The sequence below is a fragment of the Pyrus communis genome, chromosome 2 (genome assembly GCF_963583255.1).
Source record: "Pyrus communis chromosome 2, drPyrComm1.1, whole genome shotgun sequence".
Lineage (NCBI taxonomy): Eukaryota > Viridiplantae > Streptophyta > Magnoliopsida > Rosales > Rosaceae > Pyrus > Pyrus communis.
This window is the reverse complement of record NC_084804.1, coordinates 13,893,952-13,919,966: the sequence shown is the minus strand read 5'-3', so window position 1 is coordinate 13,919,966 and position 26,015 is coordinate 13,893,952. Positions and strand designations below refer to the sequence as shown.

The 26,015-nt window shown below is 38.4% G+C and overlaps 2 protein-coding genes and 1 pseudogene across 5 annotated transcripts; 1 reads left to right on the top strand and 2 right to left on the bottom strand.

Annotated features, from left to right (window-relative positions):
• Positions 1-869: 869 nt before the first annotated feature.
• Positions 870-9,690, bottom strand: LOC137726052 (poly(A)-specific ribonuclease PARN-like; annotated as a pseudogene).
• LOC137726053 (F-box/FBD/LRR-repeat protein At1g13570-like) lies at positions 4,597-23,176 on the top strand. 4 transcript variants are annotated; one of them, XM_068464914.1, is made up of 4 exons: positions 4,597-4,790; positions 21,425-22,255; positions 22,362-22,517; positions 22,663-23,176. In XM_068464914.1, the coding sequence occupies exons 2-4, from the start codon at positions 21,425-21,427 to the stop codon at positions 22,945-22,947; spliced, it is 1,272 nt and encodes a 423-aa protein (XP_068321015.1). In that variant the 5' UTR covers positions 4,597-4,790; the 3' UTR covers positions 22,948-23,176. The 4 variants fall into 4 exon arrangements, 3 of the variants coding, with proteins under 3 accessions (XP_068321015.1, XP_068321016.1, XP_068321014.1); XR_011067583.1 differs by lacking the exons at positions 21,425-22,255; positions 22,362-22,517; positions 22,663-23,176 and adding exons at positions 5,853-6,031; positions 6,138-6,293; positions 6,439-7,013 and having other exon boundaries at positions 4,601-4,790; XM_068464915.1 differs by lacking the exons at positions 21,425-22,255; positions 22,362-22,517; positions 22,663-23,176 and adding exons at positions 5,201-6,031; positions 6,138-6,293; positions 6,439-7,013 and having other exon boundaries at positions 4,601-4,790.
• On the bottom strand, positions 23,169-25,993 carry LOC137726051 (poly(A)-specific ribonuclease PARN-like). Its single transcript, XM_068464912.1, has 8 exons — positions 25,624-25,993; positions 25,414-25,544; positions 25,014-25,196; positions 24,798-24,910; positions 24,578-24,694; positions 24,378-24,492; positions 24,059-24,274; positions 23,169-23,860 (listed from the first exon to the last, which is right to left on the bottom strand). The coding sequence occupies exons 1-8, from the start codon at positions 25,950-25,952 to the stop codon at positions 23,217-23,219; spliced, it is 1,848 nt and encodes a 615-aa protein (XP_068321013.1). The 5' UTR covers positions 25,953-25,993; the 3' UTR covers positions 23,169-23,216.
• Between the last annotated feature and the right edge of the window lie 22 nt (positions 25,994-26,015).

Sequence of the window (26,015 nt, the reverse complement as noted above, 5' to 3'; positions counted from 1 at the left end):
ATGATCGGTGCACCTCGGATCAAAACCCTAAAACCTTTGCAGGCATTGTTGATCATGTACCCTTGGGCCACATTAGCCCTATATACAGGTTCGCGATCACTCATTCCCGACCTCAAGTCGGTAGAGATATTGATCGATGGATTCTTCATCTATCAAGAAACTCTATAAAAGAGTTGTTGCTTAATATCAAATGTAGTGGGCATTGCTACAAGATGCCTTCGTGTTTGTTTTCTTGTCAAGATCTCATTTATTTAGTGTTGTATAATTGTTTGCTACAACCTCCATCCAAATTCCAAGGATTTAGGAGTTCGAAGAATTGTCGTCTTTTTAATGTTACCTTGGACCAAGATGTGTTTGAGAATCTGATTGTTTGTTGTTACCTTGGCCAATCAATATCTCTTCTATTCTCTGACTAATCTCATGTTCAACTTGGACTCTGATATTAAATTTTGACCATGTCTAATGAAATGTCTCGAGTACAAGAGAAGACTAATTTGAAAGTACTTTGAGAATGAATTAAAAGCGCTTATCGATAGCCATAAGTGTTTTTGGCAGCATTTTGTAGAAAATGTTGAAAGTTATTAATTGATAAGAGATGCATGCACGCAAGAACCTCTCCTGGAGTTGCTAAATGAACATTTAGAAAGTTCTTGACGCAACCAAACTAGAAGAAAGTACATGGGCATCAATTTTTAGTATTCGATTCAGTAGTATAACCAAAAGAAAAGGTTTTGTTCAGATTACCTCCAGAATAGAGGGCAATGCCTGATTGCTCTCCGTGTTATGGGATAGCACGACAACAATTCTCGGTTGTACAACGGGTTTTAGAACTAAACTGATCTCATTTCTAACATACTTAGTTTTACATATTACAAGTCATCAAAATTTATCGCTGAGTTGCTAGACCAATAAATTTCTTTAGAATTTGTTGCTGAATTAACTTCCGTAAGGTAGTCCGAGTCTTCCAAGGCTTTGTCTAGGGACTCCGCTAAATCTGCCTTCCATAAATCCAACCTGCAGACTCTCTTGTAAGTCTCGTAACTTGATGCTCTTATGCCCTCCGAAGCAATCTCCATTAAAGAGTCACAAATCTCTTCACGGCTTATGGCATCCAAAAAAGTTTCAGATAAACCACGTCGCCAGAAAACAACAATGGCACAACCCTTGTCCACTAACCGAACATCAAATTCTTCAGAGAAGACAACATGTGGTTTGCATAACAAGCTCTTGATCATCCCTGCAATCATCCCACTTCTGATCCCCATAAGAATACCAATTGATCACAGTTGACCTTTCTCATATTCTTTGTCTAGACTCTTATATCCTGATTGGTTGATTCTTGAGGGCCGTCAGAACACGGATTGGAAATGTTTGTGTACTCTTCGATGGATGGAGCCAACAGTGCATTGTTAGATACCATAGCGTTGTCGGAAATTTTCAGAATGGAGCAGAGCTTTGCAAACAAATTGCGCATCTTCACCACATTAATGTTGCCTTCACTTTCTATAGATGACAACCCAAACATTGTATATAGTAAGAGAAGAATTTAGGTTTGCTCTGAAGTAAAAAAAATGGCATAACGGACAGCAATCGACACAAGAAATCACAGGAAAACGAAGTAAACCCCACAAGAGCAACAAATATGTGAATTACTGTACTCTCTTCAACTATGCTACGCAAAAACTAAGGGTAGTATCCATACCTTGAGGCAAAATTTCCATATCAATAGGTGCAAAGTAATGATTATTCAAGTACGAAATAGATGCAAGGAAGTAGAGCGTTGTTTTGGTATACTCCAAGCTCGCTAGGCAATCATCAGGGGTACTGCCAGATTGTTTGCTGTAGAGTCGCTTCGATCCATCATGATGATGTGCATCATTCTTCACAACATGATTGTGGAAGATGAGTATGATTATGATGTCGTTGATGAATACGAGCCAGACACGATGAACAATTCAAGAACACATATATATTGCGCTCATGACGCCACCTAAAAACCCGTGCAACATGAGCCATTAGAAAGGGATGGACGTTACAATGAATTGGTCATTCAACGATATACTGCACTTCAAATGCCATGTATGCACAATGCCCGACAAAATGACTTGATAGAGCACCAGTGGGCATTGAAACAAGCTAAAGATAATTAAGTTTAGTGCGTTTATTTAATTTTAGTTGGTGTGTTTATTTAATTTTAGTTGGTGTGTTTTTTTTAGTTCAGCTTTAGTGAGTTTTTTATTATTCGGTATGTTTATGTCACTTTATTTTGTGTGTTTTTGTCATTTGAATAAATATTCTCTTAGTATAAATAACTTACCAAATTCAATAAATTTACTTTCACTTTACATAAAGGACTAAATTCAATAAATTGGAAACAACATAAAGTACTATATACAATAAATAATAAATTACAACCCAAAGTGATTGGAAAATTATGTGTTCCGATTACAAAAACTACTCTATTCATCATCACTTAACCAATTTGTGGTGCTAGGATGATCTTCTCTTGTGGTGCTAGGACCATCTTGTCTTGCTCTCGCTTCTCTTGCACGCCTCCTTCACACCATGTTCGCTTTCTCTGACTTCCAAAAAAATTTAGAATTTGAAGACTTCCCTTCTAAAGGCGTGTTCATAATCTCACGATCTCATTGAGCCATTCGTTCTTCTCTAACATGTTCCCTTTCTTGCCTAAGTAGCTCTCTTTCTCTCTTATTAGCTTGAAATTCTCTCTTAATAGCTGCAGTTTTTGCTTCCTCTCTAGCTTTATCAGCCTCATATTTCGCCATTTCCCGCGCCAAAGTCAATTCACCTTGGCGAACAAGTTCTTCTATGTACTTTGCATAATCATTCTTGGAGACACTCCCTTTTTTCTTTGAAACCTTCTTACCTTGAGGCCTAATTGGATAACGGGTTGAACCCGACGCTTGTTCAGGGAGGGGTGTTTCGGGCACTTATTTTGTATCATCTTCATGAACATGCGAGTCATGATCGGGTGTAGAGTGTAGAGGGGTGATGTTCATGAAAACTTCTGGACGGACAGGCACAACTCTAAATTTAGGACAATCTTTGACAATATTCGAACATTCCCACCGATTGAATGATTTATTTTTGCTTTTGGTTTTAGCACTGTACCAAGCTTGTGCTTGAAGTTTCTACACAATGCGGGAGAAGAAATAATTATAATGAAAATAGGTAATAAATAAATAATACAAACAAATAATTATAATGTAAATAGGTAACAAATAAATAATACAAACAAATAATTATAATGTTAGTAGGTAACAAATAAATAATACAAACAAATAATTATAATGTAAGTAGGTAATAAATAAATAATACAAACAAATAATTATTATGTAAATTTGGGTATAGTACAAACAAATAAATAATATATTGTTACCTGATCCGAGTAATTTTCCCCACTTCGAATATTAGTACTAACTTGTGTCAAGGCATCTCTCCACATACTAAACGATTGACTAAGTAATTTCCAACGACTGGGTATCGATTCTTTGGTTCTTTTCCCACCAATTTTCTCAAGATAATTGGTATAAATAAGACTCCACATTTCCCACAACTGCATCTCATTACCCGTAAGCGAACTATGAGTAACTTCAACCTAGCTAGTACACAACGCAACATCTTCAAAAAGCGATCAATTCGTACCTGCATCAGTAGTCATTTTGTTGAGAAAAAAAATGGATTGAAACTTTGAGAGAAAGAAAGGAATGTGATTGAAAGTAGTTGAGAAAATATGAAATTGTAGTGTAAGGTAGATGATAATGAGAATGTATTTATAGAAAAGTAAAAACAATTTTTTTTTTTAAATTCAGATTTTTTTCGAATTTTTTACAATAATTTTTAAAGTTTTATTCAACTAATTAATCTCTGCCGTTGGATATAAAAACAATGAATTCCAACATTCCAGATTGTGTCACATGTCACAACGGTAACTTTTCTTAATTTTAAAACTATTTTTTCTTTTATTTTTTAATTTATAAAGCAGATTAATATCAACCGTCGATCTGAGATTATTTCAGAATTTTTTTTTTATATTATTGTTGCATATTGGATGGTCCATTTTAAAGAGCCGTTGAGATCGAACGCATCGTGGGAAGCCATGTGGTTTCCCAACGGTAACTGAGGCCGCCTACTCTGTGGGCTCCTGGAGTCTAAAACTTGTCTGCTGACCCCCCCCACGCTTAAAATTGTGACTGACGTCAGCCCTGCATCAAGTTTACCTTGGGCTCACAGGCTGGCAATTCCTCACAGGCCTCTTACTCGGGCTTGGCTAGTCACTCGGGCTCCCGACGCTGGAGTGCTTTTGCCAGGCTATGGAGCCCTGTTTGGTCCACCTTCCCCCGAGCAGTCCACAACAGTAAACTTGCTCTTAGGGATTAAGATTCTCTCCTGTCCTCTTTTCATCCCTTTTTAACCCTTTCTCTCACATTCTCTTATTTTATTTTTCTTTTGTTATAAAAAAATTTATATAAAATATTAACATGTCTTAATCGTGATCGTTCAAATAGAAGATAGGAAAGGGAAGAGAAGGGAAGAAAAAAGAGGAAAGAATCCAATCCCTTCTTTTGAGCGGGCATCCACTTATTTACAACAATTAGGCCATTTTGGATTGGAAGCTCCAAAATCCACAACGAGCCGAGCGACTGCGTCTCCATCTATAAATCCGGCAGACCTTCGATCGTCGCTCAAAACACTCATCGACCTCCTCCGTTACCTCAACCGTCAAAACCTCCGTTAAACCCTCGTCGGCTTCATCTGCTCTCATCGAGGTTCGAGACTTTTCTCCACAGTCGCCGTTTATTTATTTTTTTTTGCTAAATGTTTTTTTTATTTATTTTTTATTTTTTATTGCTCGTTTAAAGCTGCAATCGAACATGAAATGGAAATGTTTCTGGTTTTCATTTACTATTTTTTAATTTAATTTTGGTTGATACAGTCATGAATGAGTGCATAATATAACAAATGAATAGTTTAATGTTGTTAATTGGGAAGTATTTTAATTAGGAGACAAATTTTGAGGTTTATGTGATTAAAGTTCGTTTCTTTGCATTGGATTTATTTATTTTTAAATATTGAGGTTTATGTGATTAGAGATAGTTTTGTTGTTGTTGCTTTCATTTTTATTTTTTTATTTATTTATTATTTATTTATTTATTATTATTATTTTTGTATAATACAGGTGTGTTTGTGTTCGCCCAAGTCCCGTTAGAAAGTGTCAATGGAGTTGGACAGAATTAGCAACTTACCAAGTGACGTTATAAACAAAATTTTGTCACATTTGCCAATTAGGGAGGCAGTTAGAACAAGTGTATTATCAAGCAAATGGAGGAACAAATCGGCTATGCTTACTGATCTTTTGTTTGATGAACGGTGCACCTCAGATCAAAACCCTAAAACCTTTGCAGGCGTTGTTGATCATGTACTCTTGGGTCACATTAGCCCCATACACACGTTCAGGATCACTCATTCCCGACCTCAAGTCGGTAGAGATATTGATCGATGGATTCTTCATCTGTCAAGAAACTCTATCAAAGAGTTGTTGCTTAATATCAAATGTAGTGGGCATCGCTACAAGATGCCTTCATGTTTGTTTTCTTGTCAAGATCTCATTTATTTAGCGTTGTATAATTGTTTGCTACAACCTCCATCCAAATTCCAAGGATTCAGGAGTTTGAAGATTTGTGGTCTTATTAATGTTACCTTGGACCAAGATGGGTTTGAGAATCTGATTGTCTGCTGTCCTCTTCTTGAGAGATTAACATTGTGGCGCTGTGATGGATTAACCCAGTTCAAGATTGATGCACCGAATCTCAAATACGTTCATTTTACAGGCGTGCTTGAGGATGTTAGTCTTGTGAATACCTTAAAACTGGCCGAAGTTCACATTAATTTGACTGCTAATGTTGCAAATGACCAAAGACAGACTGCTGGAAGTTGTAGGAATTTGCTCAATTTTTTTGTTCATCTGCCTCGCATTCGATGTCTTCGTGTCAAATCTAACTTTTTAAAGGTAATGGATTTTGTGGCTTCATTCTTTCAGTCAATAATCAGATTTTGTGGCAATCAGAATTTGACTGTAATTTCATTCTCCTGTTTTCTGAACCTTTCTGTTCCAGTATTTGGCTGTCGGAGTCTTGCCAGGAAATCTACCTCAACCGTGTCTGTATCTGAATTTTTTTTCTATAGATTTAAGCTTCAACGATCCGAAGGAGATTTCAACTGTTTTATGTCTTCTGAGAAGCTTCCCTGCTCTAAAGGAACTTGAAATTTGGGTGAGTTTATTGTATTATGTTGATGCGTGCATATCCTGGTGTTCAATTAAGAATGGCAACCCAACTCTCTACACTAATTGTATTTTACTGTTTAGAGAGCTGTTTTATGTGATGTTCAAGCATCTGATGATATAGACTTGTGCAGGCCCGGAATGAGTACCAGGCTGTTGTGGGAGAAGTAAACTATGGGTTAGACGACAACCAGAATTGCCAATTGACCAAACTGCGAATTGTCAAAATAACTGGCATCTTTGGTGCCAAAGCTGAACTAGATTTCATCAGGTTTTTGCTTTCAAGTTCACCTGTGCTTGAGAAGATGACTGTGAAGCCTGCGGCTGCTAATAATTTTCAAGTAAAAATGTTGCTCCAAAAGTTGCTCCAGTTTAAGCGTGTCTCGGCGAATGCAGAGATAATCTACTTAGACCCTTGATTCATCAATGAAACATGTTTGGCAGAGATACGATACGAGGACTTGCCGGCAGAAACTGAATGCGGGTTTTGATAGTTTGGTACAATTATCTGTTATGTGTCTCTGAACAATGTCTGTGTGTCTTACTATGTACAATTATCTGTTATGCACGCAACCAAACTAGAAGAAAGTACATGGGCATCAATTTTGGGATAGCACGACAACAATTCTCGGTTGTACAACGGGTTTTAGAACAAAATTGATCTCATTTCTAACATATGGAGTTTTAAATATTACAAGTCATCAAAATTTATCACTGAGTTGCTAGACCAATAAGTTTCTTTAGAATTTGTTGCTGAATTAACTTCCGCAAGGTAGTCCGAGTCTTCCAAGGCTTTGTCTAGGGACTCCGCTAAATCTGCCTCTCATAAGCCTAACCTGCAGACTCTCTTGTAAGTTCCGTAACTCGATGCTCTTATGCCCTCCGAAGCAATCTCCATTAAAGAGTCACAAATCTCTTCACTGCAGATGGCATCCAAAAAAGTTTCAGATAAACCACGTCGCCAGAAAACAACAATGGCACAGCTCGTCCACTAACCGAACATCAAATTCTTTAGAGAACAAGGCATGTGACTTGCACAACAAGCTCTTGATCATAGCCGCAGTCATCCCACTTCTGAATCCCCATAAGAATACCAATTGATCACAACTGACCTTTCTCATATTCTTTATCCAGACTCTGATATCCTCATTGGTTGATTCTTGGGGGCTGTCAGAACATGGATTGGCAATTGTGTACTCTTCGATGGCTGGAGCCAACAATGCCTTGTTAAATACCATAGAGTTGTCGGAAATTTTCAGAATGGAGCAGAGCTTTGCAAACAAATAGCACATCTTCACCACATTATGCCTATGAATGTTGCCTTCCCTTTCTGTAGATGACAACCCAAACATTGTACATAGTAAGAGAAGAAGTTAGGTTTACTCTGAAGTAAAAAAAAATTAGCATAATGGACAGCAATCGACACAAGAAATCACAGGAAAACAGGAAAACCAAGTAAAACCCACAAGAGCAACAAATATGTGAATTACTGCGCTCTCTTCAACTGTGTTACGCGAAAACTAAGGGTAATATCGATACCTTGAGGCAAAATTTCCATATCAATGGGGGTGAAGTAATGATTATTCAAGTACGAAATAGCTGCAGGAATATTGGTCATCTTTCTTAGAGGGCCAATATTCTTCATCAGATGGTTGACATCAAGTATGTGGGGAAAAACCGAGTGCAAGGAACCCATGAACTCATCTACATTAGTCGGGAGGGGAGAGAGAAACTCTGAATGAATAACTGTGAAATCTGCATAAAGAAAAATTAAACAGTAAGTTGAGAAACTATAAAAAGAACAGAAGCCAAGTCAAGGGCATTAAAACTCATAGATATTTATTAAACAGAGATACACCGTTCAGGGAATTGTGGGAGACAACAGGTTTCTGTGAAGCAGAAATCAAATCGATCACCTCTCGAAATCCACGAACTCTCTTGTTTTGTTCCTCCTCAAGGTTTTGGAGCTCTCTCTGTAAGTAAAACATTCAAGCCAAATGTTGCATTACAAAAAGCCCGATAATGCAAACTAGAAAGACTTGAAAATCACGTCACTACCTCAAACAAGTCCTTGTCCGCTTGAGAACTTGTCAAAACAAAACGAACAGCCTGAGTTCCTCCGCCCTTTGCCGGGATAATTAAAGGAACAAGTTCATCAGAGAACTCTTTCAACATCTGCAACCAATGAAAAAACAAATCATTTGATCAGATAAAATCTGATTAAATATACCGGCACCAGAAAAAAGGATTAAAAACAACAACGGGTCAACATACATACCTCCAGAGCAAGCTGCACTTGACGTTCACTGCAAACATCTAGATTCATGCAGGGTCTTGTTCCGTAAATTTCACTTCCCATTACAATTTTTCTCAAGGAAATCAGCAGAGCATCTGCAAAATGGAAAGCCAAAACACTTTTTAACAGAAAATATAACAAAATCAAACGAAACATAGGGGATGTAAGTAGAATCTAGAACCCTTTTATCTGTCCTTACCATCTTTCTTTGTGTTTTTACATGCACTTTTCCAATGCTTAACTCACGATTTAATTCTTTCAACAAAAACTGTATCAGCAACAGTATGGGTCGAAGAAGAGTTCATTACATAGCTGCTGGTAGTCGGATTCCCTATCCGAGCTTTAGCTGCAGATTCTTGTGCTCTAGACAAGTATGAAATACCTGTCTCATTACAAAAACACAAAATCTCAATACAACAGCAAAGTTACAGACTTGGAATGTCCCAAATGGTACACTTACACCAATGCATCGAGCCAAAGTTCTTAGGGAGTAAAATGAAATATCAAAACTTGACAGGGGAGGCTTACCATTATATATGAAGGCATTGAAATCAAAACCTTCTTCCGCCATGGAAGTCAAATGTGATGTTTGAACTGAAAAGATATAAGTTGGCATCCTCATGTTCAATTCATCCCTTGGGAACAAGACAAAGTTTTATCTGCACCAAAAACAACAAACCCACATCATCAAATTCCATTCTATATATGTGTGTATGTATATGTATGTATAGGTATAGTGAAAGCGTACGGACGGGTAAGGAGTAAGCTTGGAGGCTCTGAGAGTGAAAGGGCAGGCGGCGAACTGAAGGAGCTGGAAGCGCTCAGCGGCGTACTTGGCCTTGAAATACGAAGTGTCGGCGGTGTCGAAGGGCTGAGGGCGGTGCCACGGCGCACGATATAACCCCGTTTTCTGCAGCGAGACGGCCACGAAGTCGGAGCTGGACAGGTGGTTCTTGAACTCCTCCAGGGACTCGGAAAAGTTGGACTTCGTCACTTCCTTCACGGCCCATTTCTTCCAGACATTGATGGTGGTAGTGATGGTGCTGCTGCTGAGGAAACGGCGTCGTATAAACGGAGGCAGAGACGCCATGGTTTATCTTATCTCCAGCTTAACCTCAGCCGCGACCTGTATAATGCGTTTTTCAGTTTTCATTTGCCGAACGATAGGCTTACGACTTGTCGTCGCTTTCCTCTCCTTGTGATTTTTTTATTTTATTTTTTATTTTACAAACGATATTATTTCCAACAAAAGGATGGGGAGTTGACTACACGGCCACGTTTCATAATGCGTTAACAATAATGTGACTTAAAATCGCAATTGACGAAAATTGAACTAAAAACCGTACACTTACACGTAAATAAAAATATCATTATGCCGTAGTACTAATTACTAAGTGATCATTTCCTTGTAATTTTAGATTTAGATTGTTTCATGTACATCTATTGATAGATCGAATTTTAATCCAGATTCAATTGAAATCAGACGTAATTAATATAGTATGGAATGTGGTTTTCAATCTAATTATTTGATTACAAATGAATTTGGATATGTATAGAGGTTGACCCCATCGGATCATTTATAACATATTATATTATTTGTATTAGGGTCTTGGATTGAGTAATTACTTTTCTTGTTTGTACTTGGGCTTTGGATTGAGATAGGTGAACATAGACGGTCATGTGAATCAAGTCTCAAGGAAGAATAATTAAATGGCATCACAATGCCAATATGTTGCTGAAAAAGTAAGACTATGGAGAAGATTCCTTGTTGTCCAAATTATGGATAAAATTCAACCAAAAAGAGGAAGGAAAAAAAAAAATTGATGTCTATATTAGGAATTGTTGACCCTAAAAGTGCAAAGCCTACGTGGGGCGTAAGTAGAGTAACTATTGAACTAACTACTTCTTTCTTGTGAATGCGAGCGTGCCACCTCACAACCAAGCTAGGTCGGGCAAGTAGAATGGATGTGGTGGTGGTGCTGAATGCGTTGCAGACTTATGCACCTGAGTAATTACAGTTGAGGAGGGAACACTTCTATGCCTAAGGTTCTCGAACCTGAAGACAATGTTGCTTAATTCACTACGAAGATCAGGATCTTTTGCACCAGGTTTTGCTACTTCAACTATATTCGTAAAAATATAAGTGCGCTGAATCAGTATCAAACTCTGTGGGAAAAAATACTTAAAAAATGGCCTTATGGTGAAACGTGGTTTGACTATCTGAATACCGAAGTACAAAGTGACCTGAGAATAACTGACCATAGAACACTTCATTTTGATGAAAAGCTAATGATGTTGTGATAACCCATCCCAAACTTTACCGAACACAAGGGTAATTTTGTAATTTCACTATGGTTGGGTTAAATATTTTGAAATGTTGCTTTTGAATCTTGTTTGGTGTGCCATGTGGGGCCCACTTTCCTTTTTGGTCTCTCGGCCCACTCTCCTCCATCCTTCCTCATTCCCGTGTGAACTCTTAGACCTCATTCTTCTCTCCTCACTTTCTCTCTTTTTCTCCTAAACTCCCCGAGCCCTATTTCTCCTCTGCAACATGTTCTCATTTTCTTCCTCGAGCACAGCAACTAAAACCTCACTAACTAGACTGCATAACCTAGAAACCTCAAGCCAAACACTATGGAACACCAACAGTGACTTCATCAACCTTTCCTAACAAGCTCTGATGTAGTTCGTGGTTCTTTCGACGTTGGTAAGTTTCTAGAAACCATTGGGATGTGTTTTAAAGTTAGATCCAGGCTTGTTGTATATTGTTTAAGCTTGTTGGACATTGAAATAACTTGGATTAAGCTTTTCCTAGATTTCGACAAAAACCCGTGACTTTCAAAGTGTTTTCCGGTCAAACCATGGCTAGTTAGCCATCGTGCAAGGTACCATTCTCTTCGTCTCGTCGAACTATGATTTTTGTTTTGAATCACTCGAGTTCGTTGAGTATTGAAGAAGTTATGAATGTTTAAAGTTTACCCAGTTTCCTGCGAGTTCCCTAGTTTTACGGCAGACCAGTCACCTTTCAAGCTATTTTTTGGCTATCTCCAGCAATCATTGGGCTTCCAAATAGGTATAATCTTGTCCTACACTTTGAAGGAAGATTTGTGAAAAACATGTTCATTTAAGCAACATCAATAGCATGCAATTAACAATTAAAGGCGGAATCATGCTTGTATGCACTTAAAAACAAAACATTTACCCATGAAATTCAAAGCCTAGTAGATAGGTGAACCAAGACTCAACTCAAAACAAAGTGAGTTGAGAAATCAATACCTTTGTAGATTCCTCTTTGCATAAGCAAAGGCTAATCACCCAAAGAGAGGGCCTTCATTCCTTGCATCTTAGATCCATGGATTTGGATGGATGAAAAGGTTTCTCCAAGTTCCCAAAATTGAGAACCTCTAATGATTCATCACCAAGGCATAATGAAGAAGAAATGAGTGACCTTGGAGGAGTTTGATTGCTAGATGATCCCTCCAAGGTTGGCCGAAATTTTTAGAGAGAAAGGAGAGCTTGTGTTCTCATCCTTTCCCCCAAAAATCACCCTTAGTAAATTTTAGGCTATAAAGTCCTTTATATAGTCCCTTCAAATAAGTGACCTAATGGACCAAAAGCCCTATTCTTTTACCATGGCCGGCCTATAGGGTTTATTGGGCTTTCAAGCCCTTTGTTTATTCAAGTTGTCATACAACTTGAGTTAATGGGCTTGACATTCAAATCCCATTGGGCCTTGCGGCCCAAAACTAACCCGAGGTCTTTAACGAACTTATTCGTTTGATTAATTAACATATTAATTAATCCTAGCCTTAGATAAATAATTAAACCATTTAATTATTCTTACTCATCTCCGTTGTTTCTTCAAACTCTACCTTACTCGGTGAACGATCCATTAGGTTCCTTTTAGCGAGGCAGTGGGCGATTAAAACTCTTTCTAATCGATTGTGAATTGAAACTTACTTTCAATTCTCCCGTTAGTGATAATACACTTTTAGGGCTTCCACAAACCATGGTTGACGCCTAGCAGCATGTCATGGTTACCCAAGCTAATCAGAAGAGGTGGAGAACCTATTCAGTTTTAGGATTACAAATGCAATACGGTCTTTCTCTAATACAATACTCTTGACCACATTGTTTGGTTTGATAGTTTATTCATGTCTACTATCCAATGTGAGTCTTGTGCTTATATCATTACCATGAATGTGATTTGGAACACATTCCTAAATCTCATTCATACTTTGGCCAAAGATTCTCAATCATATCATAGAGTATTCTCCCTCAAACAGTTTGAAGGTTAGAGATCCCTTGTTGCGCATTCACTTGCCTCCATGGCTAAGTGGCTTAACCCCAACGATGCCATGGACACCCTCCTGATGGAGTGACTTTGACATAATCAAAGATTAAGGACCTAACCACAAGACAACTGTGATGCCTCAGGTCAAAAGACTAATTTGCATTATCCCAACCATGAGTTCTCATGTGACATGAATATGAGAACTCCTCGTTGATCGTGTTCAGTGAACTCATTCTCTATTGAGCACCTACGTACTTGTCTTGATGTCACACACACCAATGACTCGAGACTAGTCACTCTCCCTGAGAGAAGACATAGCACGTACTGATCTTAACGGACTGTCAATGCCCAATTGACAATCCTATGATCAGGAACGTTTAGGATGTGTCAACGAAAGAATGGTCTCATGAATCTAACTTCTTTAGATCGCATTCTTCCAATCACATATTCCTTGGACTTATCGTTTAAGCATATAACATTTATATGAGACGGCTCAAACAATAATCTTTGCCCGTTACATTAAACTAGATTAGTTTAACATGTGAAATGTCCATAAAGTATCATCATATGATTGGTTTTAGGGCACATTTCCAACACACTTTCCTATCTTCATTTTTATATATTATAGATCGAAATTGGTTAAGAAACGACGAAGTTACGAAGCTTTGAAATTTGCCCAAACTTTCGACCAAAATTCCAGTTTTCGGTGAGCTCCAGTGGCTTGACTTGGCTCGACTTGGTTTGGCTAAGTCAGTCGTTGACTTCTTGGTTAGCATTGATCGTTGACCGACCAACGTTGACTTTTGGGTTGACTTTTTTGGATTTCGACCGGGACCTCTCCTAGACTAATTTTGACATTCTGAATCCGTTTCTGACGTCCGTTTTCCCAAATTCAATCATTTTAGTATAGTTTTATAAATTGGTCCCTTTATGTGCTTAGGTGTAATTGTTTATGGTGTTTCGTCTTCTCTAGTTCCCACAACTCTTTGACAATGAAGTATCTATGAGTGGACCCCTTCCAAATTGCATGATATTACTATTACAAAATGCATACTTGAAAAGCATGATTTAATGAATACGTTTTATGAAACGTTTTTGAGAAAATTGGATTCATACTTTATGAAATGTCATGCTTTATCAGATTTACATTCCTTGAAGGATTTATAATTATATATTATGAACATGTTTTATGATATGATGCTTGAGCTACTGAGCTTCAATGAGATATACTTTGGAAAGCTTATGTTCATGTTTTTATGTGCTTATCTAGTGGTTATTCATACAATTTGCCTACGGGCGAATGATACTACATACGGGCAAATGATACTGCTTACGGGCGAATGATATCTATATATGGCTTCGGTTGGGTGATGTAAGGGCCTACGAGCGAATGATATCCATATATGACTTCGATCGAGTGATGTAGGAACCTACGGGCGAATGAAGAGTTCTATATGCCTTCGGGTGAATGAAGATTTATATATGGCTTCGATTGGGTGATGTAGGGACCTACGGGTGAATGAAGGCCTTTGGGTGATTTTGATACCACTAGTAAGCACACTATATATGATATATGTTTTATGAAGTTTTTATAGCATGCTAGGGTTTTTCGGAAAACCTATTACATATTATGCTATTGAGTTTTCATATACTTTGGGGGTTAGTACGTCAATGAATAAATGTTTTAGTATTACTTATATATAAATTTGGTTCACTCATATTTTGTTTTGTGCCCCTTCAAGACTTATAATCGACGTGTACAATCCTGGCATCAAGGCACTCCCACATCAGCATCTTCGAGTCATCTCGGTGTATTTGTTCAATTTTATATTATTCCTTTTAGTATTCTTGATTAGTTGTATACTCTGAACACGTTCCACAATTACATATTCATTATTTTTAAATTTATGAGTTTAATTTATGTTCGTTCTTTCTTCATAGTTCTCATGCATGTTAGTATGGCTTTGTCACATTTGGGTGTCGGCCAGCACGTGTCTACCCTAGTGTTTGAATGATATTAGGGTCGGGGGTGTCAATTTGGTATCAGAGCGTGGTTTGTTCAGAGCATACTTAGGATCTTATGTTACTGTAGTAGTGTGTCGGTCTTAACATCATTTGGATGTCACGATTTCTGGTTTTGGTGCCATTCAGTGCAATTGTGCAAATCTTTTTCTATCTGAAATGTCACTTTCTGCTTGAAGTACAAGTTTTTGTGTGGGGATTGTGCCTCATCGGTCACGAAATGGATTATTGGACGACTTTCAATATCGAACCGATACTCTGCAACATGTGTTCCTTAGGAATTGCGAGCAGAGTCATATCTTTATGGACATTACTCGAAAATCAAAGTTCGTGTTGGACAAAGCAGGTAAGTGTTAGTAGTGTGCGAAGTTAAACAAGTGTTAGTTTGGTGGGACCGAATCTTTATCTCGAACTTGTTCCCGCTGAGAAAATTAGTGTGGACCCTCAGAAGAATTCTTGGCGATTGTTCTATCGATAATCTTCTTACTTGCTCCAACAACGAGGTCAAGTTTGCTAAACACCGATAGTCAGCATTACACTGGATTCTTTGAGCATTGTTTTTGTTTAGATTAGATACTTTTCTTAAGAGACTCTTTTATAGCAAATGTTATTCTCATCAATTTCAAAAAAAGGTTGAGATCGTTGGAAATTGAAAATCCTCACAAGGTGTGTGGAATGCGAAATACCCTTGGTTTTATCACTTTTTATTGGCAGTTCTTAACGATTCCTTGAGCTTAGCCCTATTTCTTTTTTGGCTAAGAAACCAGTCAATTTTTTTGTGATGTTGATGGTGAACGAAGCTTCTGACAACCGGGTATTGTCTCATCTGATCGTAGTTCATACACATTTCGAATTCTGTGGTGGTATATTATTAAATGTTTGGCTGCACACTGATGTAGTATAATCGAGTTATGCATGTGCCTCTTGACGGTTGGAACCGTATGAAGTGAACCATCTTATCTTTAACCTTGAGCCAGTGGTTACAATCTTACTTGAAAACCTAATGAAACCTTTTCTTTGTCAAAATCTTTGTGGGAAGAAGGTTAGGAAAGAAACTTTTTGGTGTTTTGAACATTGTCTTACTCATGCTCATGTCCCTACTTTTCTTGACATTATGGGTGAGTTTTAAGTCTCTTATTTTGCATCATTTCTGACCAAAGGAGTTGTAGTGTGTTCTGACACAGAAATAATTGAGGTTGAGACAGAAGAAGTGGATGAAACTCATTGGTGGTTTTGATTGCACTTTTGAGCACCATCATGGTTAGGCAATTGTCGTAGCTGATGCTCTTAGTCAGAAACCTCATGGATATCTTACCTTAATCTGAGCTATCCATGTCCCATTATTGTTTTCTCTTCGTGGAATTGGAACTCTGTTGATACGAAACAAGTTGCTTTTGCCTAAGGGCGATGAAGTTGGAAAAAGGAAAATTTTTGGTGAGGCTCACATTTTAGCGTATACCATGTATGCTGGCAGTATTAAATTGTACCATTGATTTTGTCCACTTTATCACTGGTATTGTATGAATGGGATATCGCTGAATATATATGAGTAAATGTTTGTTTAACTGGTAAGTGGAAACGGTAAGATGAAAGCCATGGAGATTATCTCAATTTCTTTTTATTCTTGTTTGGAGGTGGGAAGAAATTTGGGAGGGTCGTCCTTTTTGGGTTGTCAGGGACCCACTGAGGATGCAAATGGGAATAGGTGAATGTAACCATAGTTTTCCTGTACAAACCACCTTGTACATGTGGAGACTATGATGACGTTTTGGTATTGTTACCAACTCAATCAACATACTATCTACCAGTCCGTGAGGACTATACTTTTGACCACTTGGCAGAATTATTCATTCTAGACTTTGTCTGACTGACGTCTCGATAAACATCGGTTTCGACCGAAATCCCAAATTCACCTCATGGTACTAGAAAGCATTCTAGTTAACGTTGGGTTCATGCTTACCCTACAACACTTCATATCATTTCTAAAGCAGTGAGACTATTCAGGAAGACCACTCAGATCCGATTCAATCACCATTTAACATCATATCGAGCAAATCATTACCAATGATGATTGAATATCTCTGAGGTTATCGTTGTAACAAGTTGTTGTGAATTTTGGAGTGGGAAAAAGTCCGAGTTCCTGCCCTTCAGATTACTTTAGACTACCACCTCAGTCGAGTCCGCACTCAACCATCTCGACTCGCCACTACATAATCAAGCTAGGTACTTACACATGTTTTTGCATCATAGTTACACATTCACTTTAGTTATCTTGTACTTTATATTGTTGGACTTGTTTTGACCCTTACATTCTTGAGTATTCTTTTAGCCTTCTTGGCATAGCCTTTCGCTGAATCCGAGAGAAATTTTCTCAACGAATCAGCTCGCTTAGGCTTTGTGAATAACATTGTTTGATTTTTTGTGTATGTCGTCACTTTTGTATCTCATTGTGATGCGTGTTTCACTTCTAAGTCTTGTGAAGCTTTCTTAAAGGCCTTAGGTACTAAATTGTTATCCGGTACCATATTTCATTTTCAGACTATTGGACGATCTGAACGAGTTATCTAGACCTTGGATGACGTGGTATGTTTCATTCGTTTTGTGGTTTCAACATAATTAGATATTACACTGATTTCTTTTGCAATTGTTTACGACAATAGTTTTTTATTTTCAAAGTTGATGTGGCGCTTTTTGAGACATGGCATTAGGGTTTCTACAAGCAACACATATTAGACAGTAGAGTATTGCAAATTGGTATGCGGATGTTTGAATTTTCAATATGGGAAATTGTATACTTCAGATGATGTCGTCTTAGAGTTGGATAAATGGTAATTTTGCACCTTTGAGAATTGCTACTTGTTTATCAAGACAACAATGTGTTGTTGATATCGCGGGCGGCCAATGGTAATATCAATAACTTATTCGTTGGGTTCATTAAGTAAGTGGACATATAGACCCATCTATGACAGTTGTTACTAATTAGTTATTATTAGGGCTCAACCTAATAACGCACACCTGTCCTCGATGTACGTGACGTTACGAATGCTTGGGCGAGACCCACTTCCATTTCTAGTTTTGATTTTTCAATACAAGTGTTTTAACCTACCTTATTATAGTCATATATTTGTATTTTGACATTATCATATTATACGTACATACTTTTGACCTTACGTTATTATATATTTTCGACTTTATATCTTTATTCAGTATATTGCTATTTTTATATTGATGGGGGAAGAAAGTATGAGCCTGGAGGCATGAAAGAGGGATTATTGCAACCCGATCGCAACGATGTGGCATGTTTTCTTTGATGCAACCGCTCTAACTTGATTTCTTCTTTATATATATTCTTCTTCCTATCTTCGAGTATTAATGCATAGCAAGTTATTTCAAATTTCGAGGACGAAGTTTTCTTAACAGGGGTAGATTGTGACTACCCGTCCCAAACTTTACGGAACGGAAGAGCAATTTTGTAATTTCACTATGGTTGGGTTAGATATTTTGAAATGTTTCTTTTAGATCTTGTTTGGTGTGCCATGTAGGGCCCACTTTCCTTTTTGGTCCCCCAGCTCACTCTCCTTTCTCCTTCCTTATTTTGATGTGAACTCTCGGACCTCTTTCTTCTCTCCTCATTTTCTCTCTTTTTTCCTAAGCTCCCCGAGCCCTCTCTGTCCTATGCAACCTCTCCTCATTCCCTTCCTCGAGCACAACAACTAGAAACCTCACCAACTAAACTGGATGACCTCGAAACCGCAGTCCAAACACTGTGGAACACCAACAGTGACAATCACTATTCATCAACCTTTCCTGACAAGCTCCAACGTAGTTCGTGGTTCTTTCGACATTGGTAAGCTCCTAGAAACCCTTGGGATGTGTTTTAAAGTTAGATCGAGGCTTGTTGTATGTTGTTTAAGCTTGTTGGACATTGAAATAACTCGGAGTAAGCTTTTCCCATATTCCGACACGAACCCGTGACTTTTGAGCTATTTTCCGGCCAAACCACGATGAGTTAGCTATCGTGCAAGGTACCATTCTCTTCGTCTCGCCGAGAACTATGATTTTCATTTTTTTTTAATCACTCGATTTCGTTGAGTATTGAAGAAATTATGAACGTTTAAAGTTTACCTAGTTTCCTGCGAGTTCCCTAGTTTTCCCACAGACCAGTCACCTTTCAGGCCATTTTCAGGCCATCTTCGGCTACCATTGGGCTTCCAAATAGGTATAATCTTGTTCTACACTTTCCTATTTTCATTTCTATATATTATGGGTCGAATTTGGTTGAGAAACGACAAAACTACGAAGCTTTGAAATTTGCCCAAACTTCCCAGCCAAAATTCCAGTTTCCGGTGAGCTCCGACGACTTGACTTGGCTTGGCTCGGCTCGGCTCGGCTTGGCTAAGTTAGTCGTTGACTTCTCGGTCAGCATTGACCGTTGACCAGTTAACGTTGACTTTTTCAGATTTCCACCAGTACCCCTCTTAGACTAATTTCAACGTCTATTTTCACAAATTCAATCGTTTTAGTATAGTTTTATAAATTGGTCCCTTTATGTGCTTAGGTGTAATTGTTTGTGGCATTTCCGTCTTCTCTAGTTGGCACGGCTCTTTGACGGCGAAGTATCTATGAGTGGACCCCTTCCAAAATGCATGATTTTACTATTACAAAATGCATACATGAAAAACATGATTTTATGGATACGTTTTATGAAACATTTATGAGAAAATTGGATTCATGCTTTATGAAATATCATGCTAGTATATTATTCCTTTTAGTGTTCTTGATTAGTTGTATGCTCTGAACACATTCCATAATTGCATATTCATTATAGTTAAATTTACGAGTTTAATTTATGTTTGTTCTTTCTTCCTAGTTCTCATGCATGTTAGTATAGCTTCGTCATCTTCGGGAGTCAGCCAACACATGTCTACCCTAGTATTTGGAGGATGTCAAGGTCGGGTGTGTCAGAAGTGACCTCTTTGGGCTAAAGAATTGAGAATTCTTCACCGATAGAAACTTGTATAGATAATCAACCAACCAGAAGCAGTCCTATTTACTTGTCCAAACTAAAGCTGTTATTAAATCGCCTAATTCTACGGCTCTAATGTTGTTTACTTATCTAAACTAAAGACGTCGCTAGTTGTCAACACAGTGTTGTTTACTTATCCAAACTAAATATGTGTTTATAGAGGGTTAAGATAAACAGGGTTGTGAGAAAGGTTTTGTGTAGACTGAGGAATTTCGTGTAGAGCGTTTTGAGTTGTTTGTTGACTTGAAAGGGCTTTTCATGTTGCAGAACCTTTGCCGATGTAAAGTCTTGATAGGACTATGGCATTTTACCATGATATTCTCTCTTTATCCCCTTAATCCTTTCTTTAGCTGAAACTCAAAGTCTAATTAGTCTCTGCCTCTTCGAGTTAAACCAGGATTTTGAACTTAGTCCCTTTATGCACTTGATTCATTGTCATATGATCAAACATAAGTTCTGATCCTTAGAATAATTCAAATCTTATTGGAATCCATCCTGATCCTCAACAATTTTAATTCACTTAGGACTTGACCGAACCATGCCTGAGCTTGATCCTTTAATAGTCTTGCTCCTATAGAGACTCAATTGAGTTAGTGCGCTTTTAGGCTGAGAGTTAACTGGCATGAGGAATCATTACTAGCTTGAAAATCATGGCATTTCGATTCGTGTTGTTCTTTCTCGGCCTAAGCCTTTATTTTAGGCCCAAATAGAAATAAAATTACATTTTGACCTCAAACAATTGCCTTGTGCCGCACATGACCAAGATGAATGAAATTTGAATGAAAAATTTTAAAATCTAAATGCTAGGATAGAAATTGACCAATTATAAAAATTAGGTAATTAGCTAAAATTAAATTCAGGAGGGAAATTGATCTAATTATGAAAATTCAGAAGAATAATTGGCTAAAAATAAAGTTCATGGGAAAACTGACAACTTCTTACAAGTTCATGGGGTACAAATACCTCTTGATTTTTCAATCTTCAAATACTAAATTACGCTTACTGACTTGTCCTTGTTTTTCCTACTTAAGCCCAAACACAACAAACATTTGGGCCAAGAAAACGAGCGGTGGCCCAGTATTATCAGGAGGTAATATTTGAACCAAAGTCACGTGACACATGGTCGTTACAGATCGCAAGCCATCGTCCCCCAATTGCAATTGATTGGGGCATTTTGGAGTGGAAGGTTTCACATATGTGAAATTATCAAAAACCACAACGAACCGAGCGACTGCGTCTCCAGCTATAAATCCGGCAGACCTTCGATCGTCGCTCAACACACTCATCGACCTCCTCCTTCAAAACCTCCGTCAAACCCTCGTCGGCTTCAGCTGCTCTCATCGAGGTTTGAGATTTTTCTCCACAGCCGCCGTTTATTTTAGTTTTTTGCTGAATCGTTTATTTTAAAGCCGCAATCTTTTGCTGCAATCGAACATGAAATGGAAATGTTTCTGGTTTTTTATGATTACTGGAATATCTCAGATGGAAAGCGAACCGCCCAAGTCCCGTTCGAAAGTGTCAATGGAGTTGGACAGAATTAGCAACTTACCAAGTGATGTTCTATGCAAAATTTTGTCATATTTGCCAATTAGGCAGGCAGTTAGAACAAGTGTATTATCAAGCAAGTGGAGGAACAAATCGGCTATGCTTACTGGTCTTTTGTTTGATGATCGGTGCACCTCGGATCAAAACCCTGCAACCTTTGCAGGCATTGTTGATCATGTACTCTTGGGTCACATTGGCCCCATATACAGGTTCGGGATCACTCATTCCCGACCTCAAGTCGGTAGAGATATTGATCGATGGATTCTTCATCTGTCAAGAAACTCTATCAAAGAGTTGTTGCTTAATATCAAATGTAGTGGGTATCGCCACAAGATGCCTTCATGTTTGTTTTCTTGTCAAGATCTCATTTACTTAGTGTTGCATAATTGTTTGCTACAACCTCCATCCAAATTCCAAGGATTCAGGAGTTTGAAGATTTGTGGCCTTTCTAATGTTACCTTGGACCAAGATGTGTTTGAGAATCTGATTGTTTGTTGTCCTCTCCTTGAGAGATTAACGTTGTTCCACTGTGATGGATTAACCCAGTTCAAGATTAATGCACCGAATCTCAAAAACCTTCATTTTAAAGGCGTGCTTGAGGATGTTAGTCTTGTGAATACCTTAAAACTGGCCGAAGTTCACATTAATTTGACTGCTAATGTTGCAAATGACCAAAGACAGACTGCTGGAAGTTGTAGGAATTTGCTCAATTTTTTTGTTCATCTGCCTCGTATTCGATGTCTTCGTGTCAAATCTAACTTTTTAAAGGTAATGGTTTTTGTGGCTTCATTCTTTCAGTCAATAATCAGATTTTGTGGCAATCAGAAGTTGACTGTATTTTCAATCTTCTGTTTTCTGAACCTTTCTGTTCCAGTATTTGGCTGTCGGAGTCTTGCCAGGAAAGCTACCTCAACCGTGTCTATATCTGAATTTTTTTTCTATACATTTAAGCTTCCACGATCCGAAGGAGATTTTAACTGTTTTTTGTCTTCTGAGAAGCTTCCCTGCTCTACGGGAACTTGAAATTTGGGTGAGTTTATTGTATTATGTTGATGCATGCATATCATGGTGTTCAATTAAGAATGTCAACCCAAATCTCTACACTAATTGTATTTTACTGTTTAGAGTGCTGTTTTATGTGATGTTCAGGCATCTGATGATATAGACTTGTGCAGGCCCGGAATGAGTACCTGGCTGTTGTGGGAGAAGCGAACTATGGGTTAGACAACAACCAGAATTGCCAATTGACCCAACTGCGAATTGTCAAAATAACTGGCATCTTTGGTGTCAAAGCTGAACTAGATTTCATCAGGTTTTTGCTTTCAAGTTCACCTGTGCTTGAGAAGATGACTGTGAAGCCTGCTGCTGCTAATAATTTTCAAGTAAAAATGTTGCTCCAAAAGTTGCTCCAGTTTAAGCGTGTCTCGGCGAATGCAGAGATATTCTACTTAGACCCTTGATTCATCAATTAAACATGTTTGGCAGATACGATATGAGGACTTGCCGGCAGAAACTGAATGCGGGTTTTGATAGTTTGGTACGATTATCTGTTATGTGTCTCTGAACAATGTCTCTGGGTCTTACTATGTACAATTATCTGTTATGCACGCAACCTAACTAGAAGAAAGTACATGGCATCAATTTTCGGATAGCACGACAACAATTCTCGGTTGTACAACGGGTTTTAGAACAAAATTGATCTCATTTCTAACATATGGAGTTTTAAATATTACAAGTCATCAAAATTTATCGCTGAGTTGCTAGACCAATAAATTTCTTTAGAATTTGTTGCTGAATTAACTTCCGCAAGGTAGTCCAAGTCTTCCAAGGCTTTGTCTAGGGACTCCGCTAAATCTGCCTCCCATAAGCCTAACCTGCAGACTCTCTTGTAAGTTTCGTAACTTGATGCTCTTATGCCCTCCGAAGCGATCTCCATTAAAGAGTCGCAAATCTCTTCACGGCTCATGGCATCCAAAAAAGTTTCAGATAAACCATGTCGCCAGAAAACAACAACGGCACAGCTCTTGTCCACTAACCGAACATCAAATTCTTCAGAGAAGACGGCATGTGACTTGCACAACAAGCTCTTGATCATCCCTGCAGTCATCCCACTCCTGAATCCCCATACAAATACCAATTGATCACAGCTGACCTTTCTCATATTCTTTCTCCAGACTCTGATATCCTCATTGGTTGATTCTTGGGGGCTGTCAGAACACGGATTGGAAATGTTTGTGTACTCTTCGATGGCTGGAGCCAACTGTGCATTGTTAGATACCATAGCGTTGTCGGAAATTTTCAGAATGGAGCAGAGCTTTGCAAACAAATAGCACATCTTCACCACATTATGCCTATGAATGTTGCCTTCACTTTCTGTAGATGACAACCCAAACATTGAGTATAGTAAGAGAAGAAGTTAGGTTTGCTCTGAAGTAAAAAAATGGCATAACGGACAGCAATCGACACAAGAAATCACAGGAAAACCAAGTAAAACCCACAAGAGCAACAAATATGTGAATTACAGCACTCTATTCAACTGTGTTACGCAAAAACTAAGGGTAATATCGATACCTTGGGGCAAAATTTCCATATCAATGGGTGCGAAGTAATGATTATTCAAGTACGAAATAGCTGCAGAAATATTGGTCATCTTTCTTAGAGGACCAATATTCTTCATCAGATGGCCGACATCAAGTATGTGGGTAAAAACCGAGTGCAAGGAACCCATAAACTCATCTACATTAGTCGGGAGGGGTGAGAGAAACTCTGAATGAATAACTGTGAAATCTGCATAAAGCAAAATTAAACAGTAAGTTGAGAAACTAGATAAAGAACAGAAGCCAAGTCAAGGGCATTAAAACTCATAGATATTTATTAAACAGAGATACACCGTTCAGGGAATTGTGGGAGACAACAGGTTTCTGTGAAGCAGAAATCAAATCGATCACCTCTCGAAATCCACGAACTCTCTTGTTTTGTTCCTCCTCAAGGTTTTGGAGCTCTCTCTGTAAGTAAAACATTCAAGCCAAATGTTGCGTTACAAAAAGCCTGATAATGCAAAATAGAAAGACTTGAAAATCACGTCACTACCTCAAACAAGTCCTTGTCCGCTGTAGAACTTGTCAAAACAACACGAACAGCCTGAGTTCCTCCGCCCCTTGCTGGGATTATTAAGGGAACAAGTTCATCAGAGAACTCTTTCAACATCTGCAACCAATGAAAAAAATAATCATTTGATCAGATAAAATCTGATTAAATATACCGGCACCAGAAAAAAGGATTAAAAACAACAACGGGTCAACATACATACCTCCAGAGCAAGCTGCACTTGACGTTCACTGCAAACATCTAGATTCATGCAGGGTCTTGTTCCGTAAATTTCACTTCCCATTACAATTTTTCTCAAGGAACTCAGCAGAGCATCTGCAAAATGGAAAGCCAAAACACTTTTTAACCGAAAATATAACAAAATCGAATGAAATATAGGGGATGTAAGTAGAATCTAGAACCCTTTTTCTGTTCTTACTATCTTTCTTTGTGTTTTTACATGCACTTTTCCAATGCTTAACTCGCGATTTAATTCTTTCAACAAAAACCGTATCAGCAACAGTATGGGTCGAAGAAGAGCTCATTACATAGCTGCTGGTAGTCGGATTCCCTATCCGAGCTTTAGCCGCAGATTCTTGTGCTCTAGACAAGTATGAAATACCTGTCTCATTACAAAAACACAAAATCTCAATACAACAGCAAAGTTACAGACTTGCAATATCCCAAATGTTACACTTTCACCAATGCATCGAACCAAAGTTCTTAGTTTTCGTAATTTCTATTCCAGTTTTCGTAAAAATATTCACTTGGGTAAAATCATATTCCACAAGAAATTAGGGAGTAAAATGAAATATCAAAACTTGACTGGGGAGGCCTACCATTATATATGCAGGCATTGAAATCAAAACCTTCATCCGCCATGGAAGTCAAATGTGATGTTTGAACTGAAAAGCTATAAGTTGGCATCCCCATCTTCAATTCATCCCTTGGGAACAAGACAAAGTTGTATCTGCACCAAAATCAACAAACCCATCATCAAATTCCATTCTATATATGTGTATGTATAGGTATAGTGAAAGCGTACGGACGGGTAAGGAGTAAGCTTGGAGGCTCTGAGAGTGAAAGGGCAGGCGGCGAACTGGAGGAGTTGGAAGCGCTCAGCGGCGTACTTGGCCTTGCAATACGATGTGTCGGCGGTGTCGAAGGGCTGAGGGCGGTGCCACGGCGCACGATATGACCCCGTTTTCTGCAGCGAGACGGCCACGAAGTCGGAGCTGGACAGGTGGTCCTTGAACTCCACCAGGGACTCGGAAAAATTGGACTTCGTCACTTCCTTCACGGCCCATTTCTTCGAGACATTGGTGGTGGTGCTGCTGCTGAGGAAACGGCGCCGTATAAACGGAGTCAGAGACGCCATGGTTTAGCGTATCTCCAGCTTGAACTCAGCCGCTACCTGTATATGCGTTTTTCAATTTTCAGT

Coding starts and splice junctions, on each gene's coding strand:
- LOC137726053 (XM_068464914.1), top strand. CDS start 21,425: ATGGAAAGCGAACCGCCCAAGTCCCGTTCGAAAGTGTCAATGGAGTTG. Junction 22,256..22,361: donor TCAAATCTAACTTTTTAAAG/GTAATGGTTTTT, acceptor TTTCTGTTCCAG/TATTTGGCTGTCGGAGTCTT. Junction 22,518..22,662: donor TACGGGAACTTGAAATTTGG/GTGAGTTTATTG, acceptor AGACTTGTGCAG/GCCCGGAATGAGTACCTGGC.
- LOC137726051 (XM_068464912.1), bottom strand. CDS start 25,952: ATGGCGTCTCTGACTCCGTTTATACGGCGCCGTTTCCTCAGCAGCAGC. Junction 24,695..24,797: donor AAGTGCAGCTTGCTCTGGAG/GTATGTATGTTG, acceptor CATTGGTTGCAG/ATGTTGAAAGAGTTCTCTGA. Junction 24,275..24,377: donor CTCCCACAATTCCCTGAACG/GTGTATCTCTGT, acceptor TGCTTTATGCAG/ATTTCACAGTTATTCATTCA.